Source organism: Indicator indicator, chromosome 24 (assembly GCF_027791375.1).
Source record: "Indicator indicator isolate 239-I01 chromosome 24, UM_Iind_1.1, whole genome shotgun sequence".
Taxonomy (NCBI): domain Eukaryota; kingdom Metazoa; phylum Chordata; class Aves; order Piciformes; family Indicatoridae; genus Indicator; species Indicator indicator.
The window spans coordinates 745,545-772,321 of record NC_072033.1 but is presented as its reverse complement, the minus strand read 5'-3'; the positions used below and the strand labels follow the sequence as shown (position 1 = coordinate 772,321).

Sequence of the window (26,777 nt, the reverse complement as noted above, 5' to 3'; positions counted from 1 at the left end):
GCAAGCACCTCTCTCCCAGCAATTTATTTAACCCCAGAATGCTGGGGTAAAATGGAGCAATGGAACTGGTGTAGCCTACACAAATTACACACAGGAATTGGGAGGTGAGTGAATAAAATCTGCCAGCCAATGAACTCCACCAGCAGCCAGCTTGGAAAACAAGAGGCAAAAGCAGCTGAAGTGTTTGATCAGTAAAGGCTGCTGGTATGTAAGGTAGAACCTGTGAAGTGGACTCCACAGGAAATCCAAACCCACTGAGGAACAGCAGTGAGCTCCTTGCAGCTCCTGCTATTGTAAGGGCTGTCAGGGAGGGCAGAAGAACACAATGCAGCACTGAGGTGATTGACTGCAAGGAAATAAACACAACTGCCTGGCCACAATAAATGATGGGTGCAAATGAGCCCTCTGGTACTTGGGCTTGGGTGGAACAGATCTCACAGGAGGAGGAAGCATCTCTGTACTGTGAACTCCACGGCAGAGGGCCCTGATGAGATCTCAGTTAGAAGAACTCAGGCAGTTGTGGTCTCCCAAGTGCAAACCGATTGAGTTAGATTGGAAGAGCTGCCAGCAAGGCCTGTGGGGTGCCTGGGGAGAGTGGAGCTAGAAAAGGAGTGGCTTGTTTACCCAGAAAAATGTCCCTCTTGTGTAACTCCAGTAGGGCACACAAAAAGTGCCCAAACCAGCATCTGTTTGCAGGAACAAAGATGAATCATCACTGAATTGGCTCAATCTTGAACAGTCTTTTATGAAAGTTCTGTGATGTAACAGCACCAGGTTGGATTCAGCACCCAGATTAGCAGCACCCAGATTAGCAGCACGGGTGCCCCATTTAGGCAATGAAATCAATGAAGGGAAGGAGGTTCCACCAGCAGCTCTCTGTTGGCTGTTTGGCTCCATCTAGAGCTGCACCTTTTTGTTCATGCAGCAAAAGCTCAGGGTAGGCAGCAAGTCCCCTTCAGAGCTGCCTTTGCCATCAGCTATGTGGACCACCAAGCACTTCAACATCCCTCTGCAGTACTGCTGCTGGTGCCATGATAGGAGATGCTCCAACTGCAGATGGTTAAACTGCTCCCATCCTTCAGCACCCTGAGCCCTGCACATGTTAGTGTCAGCTCACCCACACAGACAGGAGTTTCAGGAAGGAAGGAGAGCACATAAAGCTCCTGATACCTGCAAAACCTACCAGCAGCTCGGGGTAAGCACCAGCACACAGGGGATCAGGTTAATGGCTCTGCTGAAAAAGAGACCCAAACTGTTGCATGAAACAAGCAAGTCCTTATCTCCCTCAGCTTCCATAGAGTCACAGAGTGCCAGGTGGGAAGGCACCCCAAGGATCATCTGCTCCAACCTTTCAAGGTGACAGCAGAGTTGCAATAAGCTTCCCCAGAACCCTGCCAAGCTGAGCCTTCAAACTGCCCAGCACGGGGTACTCCACTGCTTCCCTTGGGAGATGATTCCAGTCTTTCTCTGTGCTCATGGGGAAACATTTTCTCCTGGAGTGCAATGGGAATGTCCCCAGCAGTAACTTGTCTCCATTGCCCTTTGTCTTTTCCATGGCACTCCTTGTAAAAGGGAGTCTCCATCTTCCTGGCAGCTGCCCTTTATGGCCTGGTCCATGGTGATAAGGTCTCCCCTAAGCCCTCTCTTCTCTTCTCAAAGCTGCACAACCCCAGCTCTCAGCCTTTCCTCACATGCCAGCTCCTCCACTCCCCTGATCATTCTCCTGGCCCTTCTCTGCACGCTTTCCAGCCTGTCCACATCTGTTTTGTGTAGTGGGGATGTTTGGTTTGTATTCTGACAGCTCGATGCTGCAAGTATCTGTTCAGCTCAGGATCGGCCTCTGACAGCCCCTGAGACATCTTCTCTGTTGCTCCAGCTGCCTTCCCTCCCTGCCCTTTCCCTACTATCTGGGAAAGCAGCATGCTGGCTTCCAGCCCCAGCACTGCACGCTGCAGGCTGCCAGGTGATCTCAGACTTTGCCTTTCCCAAACCCCAGTCTGGGGCTCTTTAACCTCCTCCTGATTTTCACAAAGCCTGTAAGCACCACGAGGTTTTTAGAGGTCTGCTCCTGTGTCTCGTGCAGCTGAAAGTAGGCTCAAAAGTCACTGCCAGACAAAAGGCAGTGCCACACAGTGTGTGTGTGCTTATCACAACTCCTGGGCCAAAGTCCAGCCCCCTAAATGAGTGTCAGTCCCTAGACAGTCACCAAGACTCTAGCACTTAACCCACTTGTCTTTGCCTTCCATATTTGATGTGCTGAGGGGGCTGAACGTGCCAACTTACCTTGTGAACCTCACCCTTGCTAGCCTCAGGATCTCCAAGCGGAGAAGCATTTGGGCAAATCTGTGGCTCCAGAAAGATTTTCTGCATTTCTCATGAATTATGCTTTTGACCTTTCTTTTCAGCTGGCTTTTGTACTCCAGTTAAACACAGGAGAACTGCAGTGGCATGATTTCCCAGGGCCTGGTTATCAGAATTTCCCCAGGGTTTCCATTTCCCTGTGCTGCACCAGCAGGTGCTGGGAAGCATAGGGCGCTGATCAGCCTGGCAAAAGCAGCACTTTGGAGCAGGGCAGCTTTAACCACACAACCATGGTCCAATTATTCAGCAAAGCAGCACTCCCAGGCAACCACTGTCAGTTACCCTGGATCAGAACTGTCACGGGGAGAGCAATCAGTGCTGGGGAAAAGCCTTTCTGAACAGAGAGCTCAAGAGAGCATTGTTAACAGCTGTGAAGAAGAGGACGAATCAGCATTTCTGGCTTCTTCTTTACAAAAGCCTGCACAAATAAATTAACTTGAACAAATTCACTCTCATTAATCAGAGGATGTGCCAAGCCCTGTAAGTCCTGGGGCCGTCAAGCAGCACGGCCAGCCAGTGCCCATGCTAATAGGAAATCAGTTTCACCACCACAGCCAGCACCTTCGTGCCAGCAGCCTGAGAAAAGAAGAGCTGCCACGTGAGGGACTGAACACTGAAGCTTCCCTGTTGCTTCAGGAACAATTTTTCATATTGTGCCAGTGGGCAGGAGCACATTGGAGGCCAGCCCTGCAAAGGCAGCAGCTGGACAGGCACTGCCTAACCCTAGCAAGGGTGTGGGCCCAGGAGGAAACACTCTTTGGACTGTCTGAAGGTGGCTTGTAGCATGGAGGGATAAATGTTGTCCTTACTGTCGACAGCAGAGCTGGAATTGACCATAGCTGAAAGGGTGGTGGCAGCTGTGTGCAAGACTACAGAGGTATCTCACACCAGTGTGAAATAAAGAACAGTCTGAGGGACTTTCCAAACACTTTTCCAGAAGCCACTGATCTCAGCCTGCCAGCCTCTGCTCCAGGGGGTGAAGAAGTGAACATTCAGGTCAAGAGCTGTCACCCAGAGGCACCTCGTCTCTACAGGCTGCACAAACGGCCCAAGAGGAGCCTGATGAAACTCATGAGGTAGCCGAAGAGAAGGAAGCTTTTGTAGCAGCCCTGCCCAAGGTCAGTGCAAGGCTCCGAGGGACCACGGCCTACTCCGTAAAGGGCACGAATGGCTTCGTGGGGCAGCACAGCCACCGGCTGGTGAGGGGAAGGAGCCAAGCCGTCGGGCAGAGGCCGGAGGGCGAAAGGCGATGTGCTGAAGGCGTAAGCGGAGCATCCAACCACCTGGAGAGGCCGCCTCTGCCCGCACAGGAGAGGAAACCTGAGCGGGCGGAGGTAGCGCAACAGTAGAACGGGCAGCACACGCGGTCTTCTCGCTCTGGTTAAGTTCGTCCCGCCGCGCGCACCGTAGCGCTCCGGCGGTGCCGGGAAGCAGGAGCGGGGGGCGCGGGGCCTTTCGGGGCTTGTAGTCTCCCCGGGCGGGCCGGGGCATTGGCGCCGCGTTCTGCGGCGCCGCCCGGGAACTACAGCCCGCGGCAGTCGGTGCCCGTCCGCGAGGATGGCGGCTCCCTTAGTGCTGGTGGTGCTGGTGGCTGTGACGGTCCGTGCCGCTCTCTACCGCTCCAGCCTCGCCGCCTTCATCTCCGAGCGGGTGGAGGTGTCGTCCCCTTTAAACGCCTGGAAGCGAGGTGAGGCCCGGCGAGCCTTGGCCGGCGCTCCGCTGCTCCGGCGCGGCCGAATGGGCCGAGTCCTGCGGGGGCTGCGGTGAGGGTCTGGGGGCGGCGGCTGCCCGGGCTCGGGAGCGCAGAAGCGGGCGGGCAGGGGCCGGCCCGGAGCCGGAGCCAGGATGGCGGCACAGCCCGCGGGGAGAGGCTGGGTTGCAGTCCCAGCGCTGGGGATGGGCCTCGCGTCTCCCGGGCCCGAAAACACGCGGCGTGGGGCAGTCCGTGACACTTGTTCCCGGGGGAAGAGCCAGTGCTGCAAGGGGACAGTGGCCCGAGGGCGGGAGGACAGGGGCTCAGCCGTTGCGTGAGGTGCCTGGGCTGCGCTGGTACCAACTGGTGGTGTCAGAGGTGTCTGAAACGGAGAGCAAAACCTGGCACCGAGTGAGTGGTCTCAGCAGCACTGATGGAGCCGCGTTCGGTACACTGGAACCGTCACAGGCACCGTCTGTGCTGTGGGCACGGCTGCCTGCTTCCCACTTCGTGCAGCGCTGCTCACCATCACCATGGGCAGTTTGTGGCCCCACACGTTAGCAGCATCATTCAGATTCTCTTCTGAAGACTGGGGTACAGTTGAATCAGGGCTTTTCTGATCCTCTCTGCAGCATCTGAGCCTGTTAGCAGTCTTAATTTTAAAGACAGCCCTTTGGGAAAGTAATATCCAGTTATTTGTGCAGGGGTGGAAAACGGTGCAGAGTAACAAAGACATGGATGCATTTGATAGCCACAAGGCCTCTTCTCCATGATGTATGGCACTTCATGCTTCTTTGTTTCAGCATACAGCTCCCAAAAAAAACCTTGCAGCAAAGGATGCTTTCTGAATCTTGTCTTAGAGCATCAAAGCAGTCATCTAGATAGTAAGGAACATGAGTAGGATTACAGTATGTTAGGGTTTGGAAGGGGTCTCAAAAGATCATCTAGTCCAACACAGGTTCACAGATGGCTTTGGGTTGGAAAGGACCCTCCAAGGGCATCTTGTCCAACCCCCCTACATGCATCAGGGACAGCTACAGCTACAGCAGGCTGCACAGGGCCACATCAAGTCTGGTCTTGACTTCAACCACATCCCTGGGAAACCTGTTCCAGGATTTCACCACTCTCACTGTGCAGAACTTCCTCCTGATGTCCAACCTAAACCTCCCCTGCTCCAGTTTCGAACCACTGCCCCTCATCCTATCCCCACAGGCCCTTCTGAACAGTCCCTGCCCAGCTTTTCTGTAAGGTGCCCTGCAGGTATTGAAATGTAGCTCTACGGTCTGGAGCCTTCTCTTCTCCAGGCTGAACAGCCCCAATTCTTTCAGCCTGTCTGCCTAGGAGAGGTGCTCCAGCCCTTGTCACCCTGAAAAGTCGAGCAAGGACAGAATCTTCTTCACATATGGCTGAAGTGAGAACCTCTTCTTGCTTCCCTCAGTCTCCTGCTTTGCTTCTCTCTGAACAAATGCACCTAGTTACTGTAGTTCCTTTTGCTGCTTGATCCCCAGGGAACCTTTGTGCCCAGTCAGGTGGAGCTGCTGTAGAAAAGGTGCAGTCCTTACAGTGCAGGCTGTAATTACAGGGCTGCAAAGGGCCTGGAGTAAGGCTGCAAAGTATTGGGAAGGTTCAACAACAAATCAGGCTTTTAGCTTTGCCTGGTAATGTGTATTCTTTTCTGCACTTTTGTTGTGGTTTTGAACGTTTCAGGTCTCTTGACATCCAATTAGACAAAATAGCTCCAATTCTACATGATGCCATGATTTGGCCTCTTAGAATTCAGTGTTTCTCCAGCACAGCTGCCATGTATCCCACATCAGGTGACTTAAAATCAGAAAGTACTGTCCCTATGCCTTCTCTGTAGTTAAATGCAAAACAGTGCAGCTGTAACATCTTTAGCTGAAACAAATCAGTGGATCACAACTCAGTAGATCAGTGTGGCAGCAGTCAGCAAGCAAGCACTTTGAGCTGGCTGTTGGCTCTGTGAGATTTTTGCACAATCACAGAATTACAGAATGTTAGGGGTTGGAAGGGACCTTGAAAGCTCACCTCCCTGCCAGAGCAGGTCATCTAGAGCAGATCACACAGTTTTGTGTCACTCATTCAGGTGGCAATCCAAGGTGAGATCCTTAGGAGTGTGGGTGGCTTAAAAACTGTAATTTTCGCATCCTGAGATCATTCTCTTCCCACAGTACAGGATTCAAATGCAGGGATTTTGTGTCTTGCAGTGGTGGAAGGCTTAGCTCTGCTGGATTTGGGGGTCTCACCGTACTCTGGAGCTGTGTTCCATGAGGTCAGTATGCATGCTTCATTTCACACCTGCTATCTGTAGTCTCACTGTTGAGGGACTGGCAAAGCCTGGGTACCTGTCTTGTGCCAGAGACTTCTGAGAGCTTGGAGCCTTGTAGTTGTCTGCAATATTTGTTTGGGTAGTGACTAGTAGAGTGAGGAAACAGCTCATCCAAACCAACCCTGTGCCATGACACTGACAGGCACTGCAAGATCTGGTACTGCATAAGGAGAGCCTGAAGTGGGGAACATCTCTCATGAGTCAAATACTCTGCTCAAATCCAGATGTTTCTGTCAGCAGGAGCCAGAGCTGGGAGAAGCAGTGTGAGTCTGAACACAGGGACACTGGCTGGCAGCAGCTGGGCTTTGTGCACTTGCAGAGTGGCAGCAGCATGCAGCAGGTGTGTTCCTCATCCTGGAAACACCACACTGCACATCCCTGCAAACACGGAGGTGTCTCAGGGGTTTTGTGCCCACCAGTGGTGTTACTGCTGGGAAGGTGCTCATGGTGTCCCCTGGGGCTGAGACTCTCTGTATACACCTGAAAGTGGAGGTCTCTTCAGGAAATTCTCCTTCTTTAAGCTCAGTGTTCTCCCAGAGGGTGAAAGCTTTTCCCAGGCTTAATCATTGAGACCATCACATTAGTTTAAAGGCATTTCAAAAGCAATGCATTTTCTTCCAGTGGGGACTGGATTTATACCTCCAGGTGAAGCTTTCCTGTCACAGCAATAATGCAGCAGTGTGCTCGTCCTGCTGCCCTGGAAGGGAGAAGCTGTGGCAGTAAAAGGATGCTGGGGCTGCAGTCCTACTGCTTGCTGCTTTTCATAGGCTTTGTTCTTTTTGCTTGATGAAAGACTCATCTCTCACAGCTCTCAGAGAATCATGGAATCATAGTATGGTAGGGGTTGCAAGAGACCATCCAGTCCAATCCCCCTGCCAGAGCAGGGTCATCCAGGGCAGGTCACACAGGAACACAGCCAGGTGGGGCTTGAAAGTCCCCAGAGAAGGAGACTCCACAACCTCTCTGGGCAGCCTGCTCCAGGCCTCCAGCACCCTCACATCTAAGAAGTTTCTCCTCATGTTCCTGGGTTCCATCTTGTGCCCATTGTTCCTTGTCCTGTCACTGGGCACCACTGCAAAGAGCCTGGCACCTTCATCCTGACCCCCACCCCTCAGGTATTTATAGCCATTGATCAGGTGCCCTCTCAGCCTTCTCAAGACAAGAGAAGGGTGAGGAGCAGTTGCTATGTAGGAAATACTTTCAGAAGCACCTGCAAGCAACCTGAGAAAAAGGAAATTCTCTAGGAATATTTTGTAAGGCCATTCTTGATCTGTTTTCTATTGCAACTCTACCACTGTCCTAGTAGAGTAGAAGAGCTGCAGTAGAATATAACTGTCAAAGTTCATGGTGTCTTCTAGAAGGGCTGTGGAGAACTTCTCAAGAGGAAAGATAGGTAAGAGGAGTCCCTCAGGGGTCAGTCCTGGCACCAGGACTATTCAATCTATTCATCAGCCAGCTGGATGAGAGCACTGCCAGCAGATTTGCTGATGATACCAAACTGGGAGCAGTGGTAACAGCCCTCAGGCTGTGCTGCCATTGCCCAAGACCTGGACAGGCTGAAGAGCTGGGTAGGGAGAAATCCAATGAAATCCAGCAAGGCCAAGGGTAGAGTCCTGTACCTGGAGAAGAACAACCCCATGGACCAGGATAGGTTGGGGGCTGATGTGTTGAAGAGCAGTGGAGGAAAAAGGTCCTGGGGGTCCTGGTGGACAGAAGGATGCTCATGAGCCAGCAATGAGCTCTTGTGGCCAAGAAGGCCAAAGGCATCCTGGGGTACATTAGAAGGGCTGTGGTGAGTAGGTCCAGAGAGGTTCTCCTCCCCCTCTACTCTGCCTTGCTGAGGCCACATCTGGAATATTGTGTCCGGTTCTGGGCCCCTCAGTTCCAGAAAGACCTCAGGGAACTGCTTGAGAGAGTCCAGCACAGAAGCACAAAGCTGCTGCAGGCAGTGGAACATCTCCTGTGAGGGCAGGCTGAGGGAGCTGGGGCTTGGAGCTGGGAGCAGAGGAGCCTGAGGGCTGCCCTCATGGCTGGGGATAAAGCTGTGCAGGGCTGGAGCCAGGCTCTGCTCAGGGATGGCCAAGGACAGCACAAGGGGCACTGGGGGCAAGCTGGAGCAGAGGAGGTGCCATGGGAACAGAAGGGAAAACTTTGTCCCTGTGAGGGTGCTGGAGCCTGGAGCAGGCTGCCCAGAGAGGTTGTGGAGTCTCCTGCTCTGGAGACTTTCCAAGCCCACCTGGATGCATTCCTGTCCTGGGTGCTCCTGCTCTGGCAGGGGGTTGGACTCAATGGTCTTCTGAGCTCCCTTCCAACCCCTGCCACTCTGTGATCCTGTGCAGTGTGCTTTGTTTAGTCTCTTGGCTCTGAAGTAACAGTGCTGTAGGGGAGGCTAAGGGAAATCACCCTTCAGAGTCTCTCATTACTGCTCCATTTTCCTCAAGAGGTGGTTTGATCTGGACAGGGTCTGACATGGGTTTCCCTTCTGCTCTCTTCCAGACCCCCCTGATAATATATCTCTTCCACTTCCTGATTGAATATGCTGAGATGGTGTTCATAGTAAGTGCTGCTGGGAAGCTCCTCCTGGCACCTCCCATTCTGTGAAATGCTGGGCATGAGGTCAAGAGCTGGGGGACCTTCAGCCTCCCTGCAGCTCAGATTCCTGCTGAGCTGTGCCTGTACAAACCTGTGTTTGGCCTTTTCCCTGGCTGTACACACTCCTCCTTTTCTGGGAGTCCTTGCTTAGCTAAGTGCCCACAGAGGGATGGGAAGCTGCCATTTGGCTTCAGAATTCAGAGTTTACCTCTTCCAGCTGAGAGTGTTTTGTCCCCAGCCTAATCCCTACACTGCAGTGTTTCTCCCCAGGCCTGCACAAATGTGTTGGTTCTCCAAATGTCTCTTGTAAACTGTCCTGGAGTCCTGCATAGTTCAGGACAGGAATCTCACAGCTGGCTGCCAATGCCACCTGCTGGAGCCTGTCCCCCCCAGCTCCCTGCTGGGCAGGTCTCAGGCAGAGCTGAGCCATCTGCCTTGTGCTGGTGCTGGTTTTTCAGGTGGCTCTGCTGCTGCCTGGTGTTTTTGGGACAGCTCAGGGCACTGTCATGCTGGACTAATGGACAGGTTGGGGTCAGCCAGCTGGGCACTGCCCCAGTGCTGCCTGTGCTCTGCTCAGAGCAGAGGGTCTCTCTTATCCCCTGAACACTTTCTCTGCCCTTCCTTCCCCATTCTTATAGCTTTGGTGCAGCTCATGGCCTCGAGGTGATGCAGTGGGGGCTGAGCAGAGTGCCCAGAGCAGCAGGCTGGCAGGTTTAAAGCTGCTGCTTTCAGATCAGAGCCCTCCCTCAGCCCTGTAGGGCTGCCCAGTGGCTCTTACTCCATTCCTTTGCTTTGCTCACAGTCACTCTGTGCCTTGCTTTTTACCAGATAACTGATGTGCTGACTGCTGTTGCCCTCTACTTGGCCATCCAGGACTTCAACAAAGTTGTGGTAAGCTGCCAGTGTTGCTGGGTCTTCTCTCCCAGCATCTTGTCCCAAAGCCAACACATGCCAGGGGCTGCAGTCATGAGCAGTCCTTGCTGCAGTAGTGCTGATCATAGCTGGAAGAGTCATGAACTGAGTGTGGCTGACATCAAAGTGTTCTCAGAGTTGCTGTGACAGCTCCACAGTGTCTGTAGCTACTACCCTGCACTTGAAAGCTGATCACAGCAGTGTAGATTCTGTGATCTGGAGGGAATATGAAGCATTTGAGCAATTGGGGAGAATGCAATAGCCAGGGAAGTGCAGACAAGTCTGGGGTCATGGTGCACAGGGAAGGTGTGAGACTTCAGAAGCTGTTCTGAAAAGCCACCCTCAGCTGTGGCAGGCTACAGTAGGCAGAATTTTATCAGTAGCTGTGGATTGGCAAGACTTGGGTACTCTCTTCTGTCACCTCAGCTACTGCTGCCATCTCCTGCATGTTTTGTAGCTAGAGCCTGGAATGTTTTGCTTTGGGCAAGGTTTGTGTTTGCACACACCACGAGTCCATCCTCAGCTGGAAACCTGTAAAGGAAGGAACAAAGCCTTCCAAGGATGCTGAGGTGACATAAATCATTCTGGTGAGCAAGGTGGAAATCTGTTCCCTTCAGGTTCTCAGTACATGGATTTGGCAGGGAGTGATCCCTCCCAGGTCTTCCTCCTAAGTAACTCAAAGACCATTTTGTGTATGCAGTGCTGAGCTCTCTGGGATCCTAGAGAGACAGCAATTCAGCACCAACAGGAGAAGGGGGCTGCACTTTCTACAGCATGTCTGGTCTCCCATCCAGCTGTGTGCTTGTTCCTTCCCCTCTGACTTTGAGAAATAGCTCATGACAGAATGTGTAAAAATCCTGCATGTGAGGTACTTTGCTCACTGAGAGTTTATTGCCTGCACCTGGTCCAGAGGAGGCCACAAAAATGCTCAGGGGGATGGCGCACCTCTGCTACAAGGACAGGCTGAGGGAGCTGGGGGTGTTCAGCCTGGAGAAGAGAAGGCTTCAGGGAGAACTAATAGCAACCTTCCAGTACCTGAAGGGGCTACAAGAAGGCTGCAGAGGGACTGTTTGCAAAGGCCTGGGACAGGACCAGGGGCAATGATTTGAAACTGGAGCAGGGGATATTTAGATTGGATGTGAGGAGCAAGTTCTGCACCATGAGGATGGTGTAACACTGGAACAGGTTGCCCAGGGAGGTAGTTGAGGCTCCGTCCCTGGAGATCTTCAAGGTGAGGCTGGACAGGGCTCTGGGCAGCCTGATCCAGGGGAGGATGTCCCTGCTGAGTGCAGGGGGCTGGACTGGATGAGCTTTGGAGGTCCCTTCCAGCCCAGAGCACTCTGTGATTCTTTCCCCATCCCAACAGGTCCAGAATTCAGATGTCTCTTTTGACTCCAGAGAGAGCCTCATAGAAAGAGACAGATTAGAGAGAGAGATTTTGGGTCCTGAAAGGAGACTTGACAGAGGTGTCCATCTCCACAATAACCAGGACTCTTACTGCTGTGAATTGCAGGGCCTTGTCTGTTGAGCAGTGAATGTATTGAATGTCAGTTTAATGAAAGTCAGCCTGTGACTGGAGATCCAAGAGCCTTCAGGAAGATGGAAAGTGTTCAGCTCTAGTGCAGTGAATTCACTGTCAGTTGTGCCAAGAGCTAGACACAGGTGACTTAGGGAGTTAAATGAGTATAGAGATTATCTACTTTCTCCTGACTTCACAGAATCATAGAAAACAACCAGTGGGAAGAGACCTCCAAGCTCATCCAGTCCAATTCCAGGCTCAGCACCAAACCATGGCCCTAAGCACCAGGGCCACAGCTGCTGGAACACCCCCAGGGATGGGGACTCCAGCACTGCCCTGGGCAGCCTGTGCCAATGTCTGAGAGCCCTTCCAGGGCAGAAATATTTCCTCAGCTCCAGCCTGAGCCTCCCCTGGGCAGCTTGGAACCATTGCCTCTGCTCCTGTCCCTTGCCACCAAGCAGCAGAGGCTGTGCCCTCCTCACCCCAACCTCCCTTCAGGGAGCTGCAGAGAGCAATGAGGTCTCCCTCAGCCTCCTCTTCTCCAGCCTCAACACCCCCAGCTCCCTCAGCCCCTCCTCTAGCCCAGGGGCTCCAGGCCCTTCTCCAGCCTCCCTGCCCTGCTCTGGACAGGCTCCAGCCCCTCAATGTCCTTCCTGCAGGGAGGGCCCAGAGCTGAGCACAGCACTCGAGGTGTGGCCTCCCCAGTGCTGCTTCCACTGCAGCTGTTAAGTATTTGGGTTGTGGTTTGTCCAACACCTCATGTAACAGGAGGAGTCTTGGCTCCCCCTGGGGCTGCTGTGTCTTCTGAGTGATAAGAACAATGACTTTCCTCACCTGACAGTCTTTGGTCTTTCTCCCTTGTCCAGTTCAAAAAACAAAAGCTGCTCATAGAGCTGGATAAATATGCCCCAGATGTGGCTGAGCTCATCCAGACGCCCATGGAGATGCACTACATCCCCCTCAAGGTAGCTCTGTTGTAAGTATTGCTTCCTGCAGGCTGCACTAGGCTGCTCCAGCTCCTCACTTCCCTTTGGGCTTTATTTATCTGATTTGGGGCTTCAGCATATGTTGAAGAATGGTTGGTTGGTTGTGTTGGTTTTTTTTCTTTTTTCTCCCCAGAAATTCTGAATTTTTGCTGTACCTAAAAATCTAACACCCCCCACCCCCAAACCTGAATACTGGTTTGGAAGGTGCAGAGCAGATGCTTTTCAAAGGTTTGTTGCCAACAAGCAAATTCACTCAGGCCCTCTAAGCAGACTGAGCAGCACAGAGTGGTTAGTTGGGTAGCAGGGGTGCTGTGTCTGCACACATCACAGCCCCATTCACTTCTGCTCTGTGCTGATGTTACCTGAAGTGGTTCTGTGCCTCCCAAATGTCTCTCAGGTGGCTTTTCAGAAACGTGAAGAGAATCTCTGAGCAGCTCAATGTCACAACTTGAGCATCCCACAATTGCTTATGACAGTTCAAAGACCCTGTCAAGGGTGTCAGCAATGGCCTCTGTAAATTAAACCTTTTGCTTGTTTGTTTCAGAAAGCTTCAATTAAAATAAATAATACAGAGGCAAGGTACTTAATGCCAAAAAGTTGTTGTTTTGTTGTTTTTTTCATTGAGGTTTTGACATGAATAAAATATTATCTGAATCATTCTGCACCAGAGAGTTTTCCATTAGATAAGTTGTTTTTTTTTCTTCCTGTTGTCATATGGATTTTGTAACATTCCACAGGGTGAGAAAGGTGAAACTGCAGACAGTTTTGTGTTTCACAGTGCTGCACACCAGCACAGCAAAGCTGAGCTGAGGTTGCACCTGTCCTGCTGTAAGCTGTCTCTGGAGACACAGCAAAAGACAACCTGAGACTCAGAGAAGCAGGAAAGTGTAAAGAGAGAATTAGGAAATCATCCTCAGCTTTGTCTGCTCAGGTAGTTGTTAGCAGGGCTGATGGGTCCAGCACCTTGATTACTGTGTTGGTCATCCTGCCAAGCATTTCTGAAGCCATGAGAGGAGCTGGCATCCTCACCAGGGACAGGTGTGCAGAGTTGGCTGTCTCCCCATCACTCCAAGGATGGATTTCCATAGCTGGCAGGTTTTGTTCCTGCCATGCTGCACATCAAGGATTGCTCTGCCACAGCAGGAGTGGGCAGGTGCAGCTGGGCTGGGGAGCTCTGCTCTTGGCTCAGGGTTTGTTTCCATCTTGCTGTCTTCTTATCACTTCCTCAGAGACAGATGTGCATTGCAGAAAGAGTTTACCTTGGGGCCAGTGATCCTGGGTCTGACTGAATAAATATACAATGTTTTGGCAAAGCAAGGGAGGTTTCTGATAGCCATTTTCCTGGACAGAGCTTGCACTGTGAACACCTTCACAGCTGTCGCCTGGTCTCCCTGTGGCCACTGTATCCATAGCTCCAAGCCAGAGATCTGTTTTTTACAGTATCCCAGGTGTGGTCTCAGCAGGGCAGAGCTGAGGGGCAGCAGAGCTGAGGGGCAGCAGAGCCTCCCTAGCCCTGCTGGCCACACTTTTCTTGCTGCACCCCAGGATGCCATTGGACCTTTTGGCCACCAGGGCACATTGCTGTCCCATGCAGAACTTGCTGCCCACCAGCACTCCAAGGTCTTTCTCTGTGGAGCTGCTCTCCAGCGGGGCAGCCTCTAACCTGCCCTGGTGCCTGCTGTTATCCCTCCCCAGCCTAAAGAACTGAGTTGATGTGCTGCTGAGATCGTCCCATCAAATGTAAACAAATGGCAAAGAGCTTCTGTTTCTCCTTTGAACATCTCTGGTTGGATGCTGTCTCCTTTGAATGTAACTCAAGCTTTGCTCTCTTTCAGCTATTTGTTGAACCCCTACACTGTGATGTCTTGTGTGGCCAAGTCCACCTGTGCCATCAACAACACTGTCATTGCCTTCTTCATTCTAGCTACAATCAAAGGTAACACAGGGAACAAAAAGGGCTCTTTGTGACTTCCTATAGGATTAGAAAAGCAGCAGAAGTTAAATGGAGGTGGAACTTTACAGGCAATGATTGCTACAAAGTGAAACACAGCAGAAATGGGCCTGGAGTGAGGTCAGAGCTCAACCTGAGATCACAAGATCAGGAGAATTCATAGTCAAGGCCACCTAGGAGTTTCATCTCTGAAAGCTCTGCTTTTCCTGGATGGCTTCAGCTAGTTTGCTGCTGCTGAGGGAATGTGTGTCTGTGTGTAGGAGTTCATGATGCTCTGCTGCTCTTCCTTTTGCCCTTGGATATGCACTCCAGGTTGTTGTGTCCAATTGCTTTCCCGAGTGGATCTTTGAACCTTTATTCCAAAGCTAGCAGCTAGCTGCAGCTATTGTTTGGCTTTCACTCACAGTTGTAAACTGGCTTTGAGATTAGCTAAGTGAGAGAAACAGTAGCCGAAGACCCCCAGCAGCACAGCTGAATAGATGATGGCAGAGCAGCTGTTTCCTTCACTCTGTGAGTAGTGCCAGGTTTCTGCTTCCTTGATGACTTTCCAGTGGAGAAATCTTTTAGCATAGCTGACTTGTTCTGATCAGCTCAGTTGCAGGAGTTGTCAGAGGAAAGGTCAGTCTGTGCTCTTGTGTCTAGCAATACCCAGTCACTGTGAAGAGAACTGATAGAGACTGGTTTCCAAAGGAGAAAATTATTGACTAATTGAGGCAGGAGGGGTTTGGATTTACAAGCAATCACAACCTCACACAAGTGGGGTCCATGTGGATAAACTCCTCTCTGATCCCATGAAATGAACAATTCAGTCCGAGCCAAAGGCAGAGTAGCTGTCCCATGTGCTCTCTCCCTGCCTCTTAAGTTTTAAAGTGGGCAGAGAGGGGATATCAGATGATGGCTGTGACTTCTGGGCACCATTCCTTTAGACCTGTGCAGTGTTAAACACTCAAGAGAGTGGGGAGGTTTCTGTCTAGGGGAATGTAGTTGAGGAACGGAGAAGGCTCATCCCCAGGGTCCTGTATCTTCTCTGTGTCCAGTTCTGGGCCCCTCAGTTTAGGAAAGATGTTGAATTGCTGGAGCATGTCCAGAGAAGGGCAACGAGGCTGGGGAGAGGCCTTGAGCACAAGCCCTATGAGGAGAGGCTGAGGGAGCTGGGACTGTTTAGCCTGGAGAAGAGGAGGCTCAGGGGAGACCTCATTGCTGTCTACAACTACCTGAAGGGAGGTTGTAGCCAGGAGGGGTTTGGTCTCTTCTCCCAGGCAACCAGCACCAGAACAAGAGGACACAGTCTCAAGCTGCACCAGGGGAGGTTTAGGCTGGAGGTGAGGAGAAAGTTCTTCACAGAGAGAGTGGTTGGCCATTGGAATGGGCTGCCCAGGGAGGTGGTGGAGTCACCATCCCTGGAGGTGTTCAAGAGGGGATTGGACGTGGCACTTGGTGCCATGGTTTAGATAGTCATGAGGTGCTGGGTGACAGGTTGGACTCGATGATCCTTGAGGTCTCTTCCAACCTTCTTGATTCTATGATTCTATGATTCTATGATTCTCTTCCAAAAGCTGGGAGCAGAGAAGAGCTTCCTGTTGGATGGCAGCAGGCTGCTGGTCACTGCAGTGCCCTGAGTCAGGATTCTTGCTGCCTGAGCTGTGTTTTACACAGATGAGTTCCAAGTGACATCAGATGGGGAGCTGTTAGCCAGGCTGCTGCACTGGGGGCTGGGGCTTTTCTTCTGTTTAACCTGGGAGCTTTTGGATTTGATTTCTGGGGTTGGTAGCTGGGCAGGTGTGGCAGTTTTAGGGTGGGGTGATTTCAGCCCACGACAGCAGTGTGAGTACTCAGCACTTTGCTCAACCTGAGAGGAACCAACAAAGGTTCCTCAATAAAGGCTTTCATATTTTTAAGACCATTTGGAAAAGCTGAGCTGTGCCTCAGGTCTGGGGTCTGTGCAGTAGGGTTAATGCCTCCTCATTGCTTCAGCTGCAGACTTCTGCTTGATCCCTTTGACAGAGCTGTGCTGGGGGCCCTGGTGATGAGGTTTTGCAGCATACCCAGTGTGACTCCAGCAGCTGTTTCACTCAGCTGTGACTGAAGTGAATGCATTGCCATGCATAAGGCAGCCAGCAGGGTCTGTGCCCAGACTGCAGGAGATGAATCTGTCTGTATGTGAGGGGTGGGAGATGCAGCTCAGTCAGGGGCTCTGCTCGTGGAGGATCACCTTGATGTGAGTCATTCTTCCCTCAGAATGTAGTTCAGAAGGGCAGTCTCCAGGACAGGTTCTGCCTGCCAGGGGTGGTGCCTGTGCAGGCCCTGCGGGGGGTTGTGCAGTGCCTGCCTGCCTGCCAGCCTGGTTGGCTGAGCTGAGCCTCACAGCTGCCTGTGGCTCTTTGTCTTTGCAGGTAGTGCCTTCCTCAGCGCTGTGTTCCTGGCCTTAGCAACGTACCAGTCACTCTACCCTCTCACCCTGTTTGCTCCAGCACTGCTTTATCTTCTACAGGTAGGTGATGTACACATCTTTTGCTACCTCTTGTCCTCTGGTAGCTGAGCAGGGCCCATCCTCAGCTGCTGAGAGGGGAGCTGGGCAGCTCCTGAACTGCAGAAAAAGTGACTTCCCTCAAGCCTTGGAGAGTGTGAAGCCTGTGCATAGAGAGAGGGGAGCAGAAAGGCCTCTGCAGAGCTGGTGGTGTTTAGCTTGCCCCAGAGAAGTGCTGCTGTGGTGTTGTGTGGATGGCAAGGAGGCTGTTAGACCTGGAGAGTTTCCTTTGCACTGAGCTGCCTGAGTGAGGAGCTGTGAGTTCGACCACTCCGAGCTGGAGGTGCTGCCTGGGAATGTGCTTGAGAAAGTGACTTGCTGAGCTGTGGTTTCACCCTCCCCATGAAGAGATCCCTGAATGCCAGAGCAGGGATCCATCAGCCATGAGGATCCATCAGCCCTGGGGATCCATCAGCCCTGGGGATCCATCAGCCCTGGGATCCATCAGCCCTGGGATCCATCAGCCATGCATATGTGGTTAACACTGCCCAGGCAAACCCAGCCCAGCAGCAGGCTGGGGACACATCTGCAGCCATGGGCAGGGTCTAAGGCTCAGGCAGCTCTTTCCTATGGAGTGGATCCATCCCTTCCCACTGCTCTCTTTCTCAGCTCTTTGCAGAACCACAGAACCATTCAGGTTGGAAAAGAGCCTCAGGATCACCAAGTCCAACCACTGACCCTGCTCTGCAAGGGTCACCCCTGAACCATAGCCCCAAGCACCACATCTGAATGGCCTTGAAAGACCTCCAGGCCTGGGGACTCCAGCACCTCCCTGGGCAGCCTGTGCCAGTGTCTGACCATTCTTGCTGTGGAAAAATTCTTCCTACTGTTCAGTCTAAGCCTACCTAGTGGCAGCTCGAGGCCATTCCCTCTTGTTCTATCACTAATGACCTGGGAGAAGAGATCAGCACCAACCTCTCCACAACCTCCTTTCAGGTAGTTGTAGACAGCAAGGAGGTCTCCCCTCAGGCTCCTCTGTTTCACACGAACCATCCCCAGCTCCTTCAGTTGCTCTTCACCAGATTTCTTCTCCAGGCCCTTCACAGCTTCCTTGCCCTCCTCTGCCCTGGCTCCAGCACCTCCACATCTCTCTTGGATTCAGATGCCCAACACTGAGCACAACACTCAAGGTGTGACCTCCCCAGAGCTGAGTCCCAGGGGACAATCCCTTCCCTGCTCCTGCTGGACACAGCATTGCTGATCCCAGCCAGGATGCCTTTGGCTCTCTTGGCCACCTGGGCACTGCTGGCTCCTCTTCAGCTGCTTGTCCATCAGCACCCCCAGGTCCCTTTGTGCCAGGCAGTTTCCAGCCACAGTGCCCCAAGCCTGCAGCATTGCTTGGGGTTGTTGTGGCCCAGGTGCAGGACCTGGCACTTGGCCTCCTGTGAACGTTGGCCATGGATCCAATCTACCCAACTCCCTCTGCAGAGCCTCCCTACCCTGGTGCAGATCAACTCTCCACATAACTTGGTGTCATCTGCAAAGGTCTTGTGCTACACACAGTGACTCTCACCACTTTCAAATGGTGTTCTGCACACTTGGGCTTCCTTGTGGCCTCCCCCTGCTGAGGAGTGTCTCTGCCTGCCTGTGTTCCATTTGCAGCGTCAGTTCATCCCAGTGAAGCTGAAGAGCAAAAGCTTCTGGCTCTACACCATGCAGTATGCAGCCCTGTACCTCTGCAGCCTGGTGGTGATCATCTGCCTCTCTTTCTTCCTTCTCAACTCCTGGGATTTCATCCCATCTGTTTATGGGTTTATGTAAGTAGAAAGATGCCTGCTGGGCTTGGGGTTTTTCAGTCTTGTCCCCCTTGTATTGTGCATCTCACACAGTGCCACACAGCCTGTCCTTGGGAGTGAGTGAGCTGGGAGCTTACTGACAGGGCAAGGACATGAAGTGTGTGGAGGGAGCAGCAAAAAGGAGAGAAGGCAGGAGGTATTTCTACTGAGCTGATTGGAAATGGGCTTGATTGTTGAGCTGCCATGGTTGGGGAATTCTCCTCTCTGGAGAAATGTCTGCTTGGGAGCAGTTTAAGTCCTGCTGGGGCACAGGGAAGGAGCCATCTCTTCTCTCTCTAGGCTTTCACCCCTGTGGTTTCTCTTCTGTGGACTTCATAGAATGGTTTAGGTTGGAAGGGACCTCAAAGCTCATCCAGCTCCAACCCCTGCCATGGGCAGGGACACCTCCCACCAGCACAGCTTGCTCAAGGCCTCATCCAGCCTAGCCCTGAACACCTCCAGGAAGGGCACAGCCACAGCCTCCCTGGGCAACCTGTGCCAGTCTCTCCCCACCCTCACTCTCAACAATTTCTTCCTCCTCTCCAGTCTCAATCTCCCCTCCTCCAGCTCAAAACCATGTGCATGGAAGTCCTCCATCCAGCAGCTCCCTGTGCTCAGTCAGTGTGTCAGCAGCAGAGCACTGAACCCAACCATTTCAAAGTGTGACTTTGCCTTTTCTCCTCCACCTGCAGCCTCTCCGTCCCAGATCTGACTCCCAACATTGGCCTCTTCTGGTACTTCTTTGCAGAGATGTTTGAGCACTTCAGCCTCTTCTTTGTCTGCGTGTTTCAAATCAATGTCTTCTTCTACACCATTCCCTTGGCAATAAAGCTCAAGTAAGTATCTTTCTCTGCTCCCTTTGGACTCCCAGTTGTCTGCTGGGAGCTTATAAGGCTGGTGTCAGGTGTCCTGACCTACAGGCCTGAGAAAGTTAGGGTTTGTAACAGGGGCTTTCCTCCTTCTTCCCCAGAGTTTCAGTCTTTATCCTTGAATAGAGTGAGTTTGGCTCTGCTGTACAACAGATCAAAGAATCACAGAATTGGCAGGGCTGGAAGGGACCTCAAGGCTCATCCAGTTCCAAGTCCCCTGCCATGGGCAGGGACACCTCACACCAGAGCAGGTTGCTCACAGCCACATCCAGCCTGGCACTGCTGCTCTGCAAAGCATCTTGGTCTGCCCCAGCCCAGCACTCAGAGGCCCCAGGGGCATGAGAGCCTCCTGAGCCTGTCCCAGTTTGTGCCTTTGCTGTTGTCTGCAGTTTTTGAGGCCCCTCCTGCAGCCTCCTGTGCTTTGTGTCTTTGTCCTTCCAGGGAGCACCCTGTGTTCTTCCTGTTTGTCCAGATTGCAGTCATCTCCATCTTCAAGTCCTACCCCACGGTGGGAGACGTTGCACTGTACATGGCCTTCCTCCCACTCTGGAGCCACCTTTACAGATGTAAGTTCTCTGTCTCTCATTGGTCCTTACCTGCGCTGGGAAACTGCCACCACTAAACCAAAGAAAGCTGTGTCCCCAGGCTCTTGTGGCCTCCTTGGGGTGCCTGGAAGGAGGCTTCATTTTTCTGGTGACCCAGGTTGTCTTTAGGTCTAGAGCTGACGGGGTCAGGCAGGGAATTGTCCCTTGTGATCTCTCCAAGCTGTTCTGCAAATGAAGTTTTTTGTAAGAGCCTTTTGCAGCCCTGCAGAAGGGATGTGGCTTGGTGAAGATACCTCCACCCTTCAAATGCTTTGCTCCCAGGTAGCTTGAACACTGCTCCTGCAGGTGTGGTGAGGTGAGGCCTCTGACCTTCACACCCTGCACTTTGCAGTGCCTCCTTGTTCTGCCTCTGCTGGTTTGCTTAGAGTGAAGGTAACTGAACTGCTCCAAGCAGTTGTCCAGTTTTTCTTACATGCTTCACAAAGAAGCTCTTTAAGACACCAGAGAGCTCCCTGATGAATTTCAGACACAGCCCCTGGGGGCAGATTTGGAGGGGCTGTGTTTTTCCTGCTCTTTCTTGCCTAAACCAACTGCTTTCACCAGCCCTGCCAGGCTGTCCAGGCCCTTGCCTGCTGCCTCTCTAACCAGGTGTGTTTGAGAGCAGCAAGCCTGCCTGTGGCAGGAGACATAAGCAGGAGGCAAGAGACTTGGAGACCATCTCTGGTCTGTTGTTTTCAGATTAAGGAAAGCTAAAGCCAAAGCAGCTGTGATAAAACAGGACAGGACCCCAGCCTAGCCCTGAACAGCTGTGGCAGGTGATGAACTTCTGAGAAACCTGCACTCAGTGTAGAGCAATTGCATGTTCCAAGCAAGCAGAGAAGGGGACTGTGAGCAGCAGGAGGGACAGTCACCTGTCACGTGCTGCCACCCCACAGTGAGGGAGCTGAACAAGAAGTTTAACAGGACAAGTGGGAGCAGGTTCAGACAATGTGCTCCAAATGCCAGGTGGCTCCCTCCAGCTGCAGAATGCTGGGGAGCCTTCAGCTGCCTTCAGGGCTGCTGGCTGAGCTGCAGCCAAGCACAGCATTGCAGCTTCACAGATGGCATTGGGTTGGAAGGGACCCTCCGGGGGCACCTTGTCCAACCCCCTGCAGGCAGCAGGGACACCTCCAGCCAGAGCAGGCTGCACAGGGAGACAGCAAATCTGATCTTGGAGGTCTCCAGGGCTGGGGCCTCAACCACATCCCTGGACAGCCTGTTCCAGTGTTGTGCAGAACTTCCTCCTGATGTCCAACCTAACTCTGCCCTGCTCCAGTTTCAAACCCTTGCCCCTTGTCCTATCCTCACAGCCCCTTCTGAACAGTCCCTCCCCATCCTGCCTGCAGGTCCCCTGCAGATACTGAAGTCCCACAGGTGCTGGGATGAATCATAGCACTGCTGGGAAAGGACAGGCACCAAGATGTCACAGAAAACAAAATCTCTGTGGCCTAGCAGTTCCCAACTCTAGGAGCCAAAGCTGGGATTGTGTTTTGTCCACCTGAGACAGGCACTGAGTGATGGACTCTGGCCACACTTGCACCTCCTGAGGGCCTGTAAGCCTTCTGCTGCTGTGGTGCTTCCATTTCCTCATCACCTCTCAAGTATCTCTTTTCCTGTGGCCCTCAAGTCCATTTTGTCCTTTTGCCATCAACCTGACAAGGCCAGGGAGTTCCATGCTCTGCTTTCTGTGATGTCCTGGTGCTGCTGGAAGGGCTTCTCAGAGCTGCTAGGTACTGCAGTGGGGGCACCAAAAAGCCAAAGTCCTCCAAGGAAGAGTGTTTGGATGCAGGACCCAGAAGCAGAGAGCCATAACTGAGGATTTCACCCTCCAGCAGAGGCAGAAGCCTTTATTTAAGGGACACAGAGTGGGTTTGTTACAACAGCCAGCCAGGAAATCCTTGAAGCAGAGTGTGGAGGGCTGTGGGAGGGCAGTGTGTGGTGCAGGTGGCAGTCCCTGCTGCACAGCCCCTGGGCTGCAGTGCTGCAGGGCTGAGCCTGAGGGCTGTGCAGAGCAGTGCAGGCTCTGACAGTCTGCTTTTCCTCTTGCAGTTCTCCGCAACATCTTCATCCCCTCCTGTGTGCTCATCGTCTGCTCCATCCTCTTCCCTGTCCTCTGGCACCTGTGGATTTATGCAGGAAGTGCCAACTCCAATTTCTACTATGCCATCACTTTGACTTTCAACATAGGGCAGGTCAGTGGAGCGAGGCTGACCCTGGGGTGCTCGCTGACTGGGCTGTCCTGGCAGCAGCAGTGGCTTCTGCAGGGTGGCTCTGGCTCTGCATCCCCTGCAGCCCTGCACAGCAGCTTCCTGCCTCTCCTTGCTCCAGCTGGAGCCTGCCTCATCCTCACCTCCTGGCACACTGACAGGAAGGAGTTCCTGTGGTGTTTGAGCTGTAGCCAACCAGCCCAGCTAGGCTGCCCTGCAGGCTGCAGGGGCTGCTGCTGGAGAGGAGAGCAAAAGCATCTCAGTGTGGCAGGGCTTCAGAGCACAGCTGGCTGCAGAAGGTGAGCTGAGAGGAAAAAACATGGAATCATAGACCCATGGAGCTGCTGAGGCTGGAAGTGACCTCTGAGATTCCCCAGTCCAAGCTCTCACCCAGAGCTCACAGCCCCACTGCTGAGGCACTGCCACTAGCCCATGACCCTCAGCACCACATCCACGCAGCTTTGAAACACCTCCAGGGGTGGGGACTCCACCAGGTCCCTGGGCAGCAGGGAGCAGCAGAAGTGGGGCCAGACAGCAGGCAAAAGAGAACTGCCATGGGGCCATGGCCCCAAGTTTTCCTAGCTTGATATGTCACCAAAGTGTGGGGCTGTGGGCAGTGCAGGCTCCCAGCCAGGCCAGGGCCTGCTCTCCCTGCTCTCTCCAGGCCATTCTGGGCACAAGACTTTCTCCAGCCTTAGGGACAGCAGAGCTCAGCACCCCTGCAGGGTGGGATTTGATGTACACTGTTGCTGCAGCCTTTTCTCTGTGCTGTTTGCTGTGTCCCTAAGCCCTGGCACAGTTTCAGAGGTGGCTGAGCAGAAAGTTCATTTGATGTTAAAGTTCCCTTGCTCTGGAATGTGCCTCAGCCATTTCTGTTTTTCTGCTTCTCCTGCAACTGGAGGAGCAGCACTTTGGCCAGGGGTTGAAAATCACCTGCATGGGCATGTCCCCACCTGGATAAATGGAGACCAATGTCCGTTCTGCAGAAGCAAGAGAGACTCCCTGCAGTGAGGGGGGGCACAGAGACACTGCAGGAGGGGCTTAGAGAAATTGGGACTGGTTGCTTAGCTCTGGAATGAAAGGGATACTCAGCACTGAATCAGAGGTGGCAGGTGGTGAGGAGCTAAGAGGATTTTATTTCCTGCCTGAGAAAGTCCCAGCAGCTCCTGCAGGGTCCTGTGCCCTCTGTAAATGCAGGCAGGTCCAAAATCTGCTGAGTTCCTTGTGACAAAGCAGCAGTCCCCACCCCCACCAGCCTCCGGTGGCTCCCTTCCCATCAACAATCCCACAGGCTCCAGTTAGGAGTAGCCTGACCCAGGTAGATGCAGCATGGCAGCACCATGAGTGGGCAGAGGCAGCAGGAGTGGGCAGAGGCAGCAGGAGAGGGCAGAGGCAGCAAGAGTGGGCAGAGGCAGCAGCAGTGGGGAGAGGCAGCAAGAGTGGGCAGAGGCAGCAGCAGTGGGCAGAGGCAGCAGGAGTGGGCAGAGGCAGCAGGAGTGGGCAGAGGCAGCAGCAGTGGGCAGGAGCAGCAGCAGTGGGCAGAGGCAGCAGCAGTGGGCATCTCTGCTCCTCTCTGGCTGTTCTTTGCCCTTCCTCCTCTGCCCTCCTCTGCCCTCCTCTGCCCTCCTCTGCCTTCCTCTGCCTTCCTCTGCCCTCCTCTGCCCTCCTCTGCCCTCCTCTGCCCTCCTCTGCCCTCCTCTGCCCTCCGCTGCCCTCCGCTGCCCTCAGCTGCCCTCAGCTGCCCTCAGCCCTGTTTCTCTTCCCGTCAGCTTCCAGCCAGTCCTCCATACAGTCCTGTCCTGCCCTGGCTGACAGCCTGGCACTGCCCTCCTTTGTCCCCTTATCCCTGCAGCATGCTTCAGGTGGGGCACTGTGCCAAGGCAATGCATCCAGTGGCATCTGGACACTAGGACACTGTGCTGCCAGCTTGGGCTGGCACTGGGAGGGTTTTGCACTCGAGTTGTGTGCTGCTGTGTGGGGATGGAGGGGGTCAGCAGCTCTGGGGAAGGGCTACACTGCCAGAGGCCCAGTGACAAATAGGAGCAGCCCAGCCTGCCCCTGCAGTGCCAGCTGCCAGGATGACTTCTGCAGGAGCACCCTGGGCACCTTCTGTGTGTTCTCAGTGCTTTTGGCAAGGAGTGCTCACACTGTGGTGCCTCAGAACCACTAAGGAGGGACCTTGTGATATCCAGGTCAGGTTTCCAGTGGCAGTGCCAGCACAGGCCAGTGCCAGCATCCCTGTGTGTGGGAGACAGAGGGTTTGAGAGCAGGGGGCAGGAGGGAGCTGTGGGAGTGGTGTGGGTGGAAGGAGTGCCTGTGCCTGGTGCTGCTCCTGCACCTTGTGCTGTGAAGGACTCTGCACCGCTGGTCAGGATTGGTTTGTCAAACTGCTGAAGTCTCTGTGTGCTGAGGCTGACCTGGGGAGCTGTGGTGTTCCTTCTGCTGCCTGCAAGTTGCCCTCCGAGGAGAGATAGAGCTGAAAAACAATCCCGACTGAAAGGCTCTTAGTAGCAGTCAGCAGCAGGAGCAGCAGCGTTTGGGGTTTGCTGCAGGGCAGTGCCTGCACGGAAGGCTCCTGCGGGGGAGGCTGATGGGCTGCGAAGCTGTGGCACGGAGGGACTTGCCCTCGGCATCCCTTCTGGCCGGCTAGGGAGCTGCTGTCTCAGCAGAGGCTCGGAGCTCGCTGGCAGCTTACATCTCCTTTGGCCGAAGGCTGCGGGGCCCCCCTGGTGGGTTAAGAGCTTCTTAAAGCCCTCCCCCACCAGCCCAGCCCCTTGTGTCTGTGTCCTGACCCCCTGCCGTCTCTGGCCTCCTTTCTGCAGATCCAGCTGATCTCGGATTACTTCTACGCCTTCCTGCGGCGCGAGTACTACCTCAGCCACGGGCTGCACCTCACCAGGCAGGACGGCACGGAAGCCATGCTGGTGCTCAAGTAAGGATGGTGCCCACCGCTCCCTGGCACCTGGATCACTCCGAGGAGCGTGCAAAAGCCTGGGGGTGAGGGGTGGGCGGGGAAGGCTCCTGACCGAGGTGTGACTCTGGGAATGATTCCTCCTGAAAGAAAGGGCTGAGGCTCTGAGAATACCTCCCGGGCTGAGGGCTCGCTGCTGAGACTCTAGGAGCTACAAGGAGGAGCTGTAGTGCCTCCCTTGGAGCATCTCCCTCCTCTCCTCCGCTGTGCTTTCACTGCAACCTCAGCCATCGACTCTGGGCAGTCTAGCAGGGACTGGAGAAAGCATCTAAGCTTTATAAACCCAGGGCTGAATCTGTCCCAGAAAGAGCTCAGACCATGAACTGTTGACTTTGCTATCCCAGGCTCCTTGGGGATGTTTGCTTCTCCTGGAGCCAGCCCCTTCCCTGCTTTGCCCAGCGCTCTGCTTGACACAAGGCACTCTCTGGGCAGCTGGTGCCCAGGCCCTGCCTGCAGATGCTGTGTCCTGGCTCTCCTGCTGCACTCCTGTGGGGTCTGGAGGAATCAAATCTCCTGTGCTCAGCCACAGGAGGAGCTTCTGCAACCAACAGTTGGTTGAGTAAGGCTGAATGACCTCTGGAAGGAGGAAGCTGCAGCTGCTGCCTTGTCACTCAAACACTACAAAGAACTGGAAGTGGGGTGAGGGCAGGGGCAAGGCACGTACTGGGTAACTGCTGTGTCCCCTTGGAGCAGCAGTGGCAGCAGCTGCACAGAGCCATGGTAGGGTCTCAGAAGAAGGAACTGTGGAGATGGGCTCCTGCTGCTCCTTGTTTCTGCAGGGTAGCAAAGCTTGGCAGTGCAGGGCTCACACTGGCATTGCTTGGGACAGCAGCCTGGAGGTGGAGCAAGCAGAAGCAGCTTGGCTGGACCAGGAGGTGTCAGAATCTCCCTGTTAAGGCCCCAGACTGCCTCAGAAGCAGCCTCAGCTGCCATTGTTAGGGAGTCAGGCACTCCACAGCCACCTGGCACAGGGCTCTGCTCTTCCCTGGGTTGCCCCCACTGCAAGCACAGTGATGGTGCCCTCGTAAGGCTCCCCCACGGCTCTGTGCTCAGAGCTGCCCACTTCAGAGGGGCTGCTGACCCTGGCAATGTGACCCACTGGGGAGGAGCCCCCAGGCTGGCATCATTGTGCTTGTGGTGGTGGCCCTGGAGGTGGTACCCATGCTGGGAAAGCCTGGCTGGTGCTGGGGCAGCAGGCAGCCAGCTTCCCACTGATGCCAAGGGAAATCCAAAGGGCTGGGAATGTGACAATGTCAAAACCAAACCTGGCACAAGGCAACAGGGAGGGCTGTGCCCGGGCAGTTGCTTCCCTCTGGACACGTGCCCTGTGCCTTACTGCACTGCTGTTGGCGCTTCGGGGGGCTGGGGGAGCCCAGTGTAGCCCCGTGGTGGCAGCCTGGTGCCCGGGCAGCTGCGTGGCATGGCAAGGGGCATAATAAACTGTGCGAGTTTGAATCCTGCTCTGTGCCCTGTGCTGGGGGCT

The 26,777-nt window shown here is 53.8% G+C and overlaps 1 protein-coding gene across 1 annotated transcript; it reads left to right on the top strand.

The window, feature by feature from the left end:
- The first annotated feature begins 3,918 nt into the window (after nucleotides 1–3,918).
- Nucleotides 3,919–25,259, top strand: PIGU (phosphatidylinositol glycan anchor biosynthesis class U). The gene is made up of 12 exons (XM_054391983.1): nucleotides 3,919–4,048; nucleotides 6,280–6,344; nucleotides 8,898–8,957; nucleotides 9,822–9,884; nucleotides 12,291–12,400; nucleotides 14,246–14,346; nucleotides 16,755–16,852; nucleotides 18,491–18,645; nucleotides 19,356–19,499; nucleotides 19,974–20,098; nucleotides 22,166–22,308; nucleotides 25,146–25,259. Exons 1-12 carry the CDS (start codon nucleotides 3,919–3,921, stop codon nucleotides 25,257–25,259), a joined length of 1,308 nt encoding a protein of 435 aa, XP_054247958.1.
- Nucleotides 25,260–26,777: the final 1,518 nt, after the last annotated feature.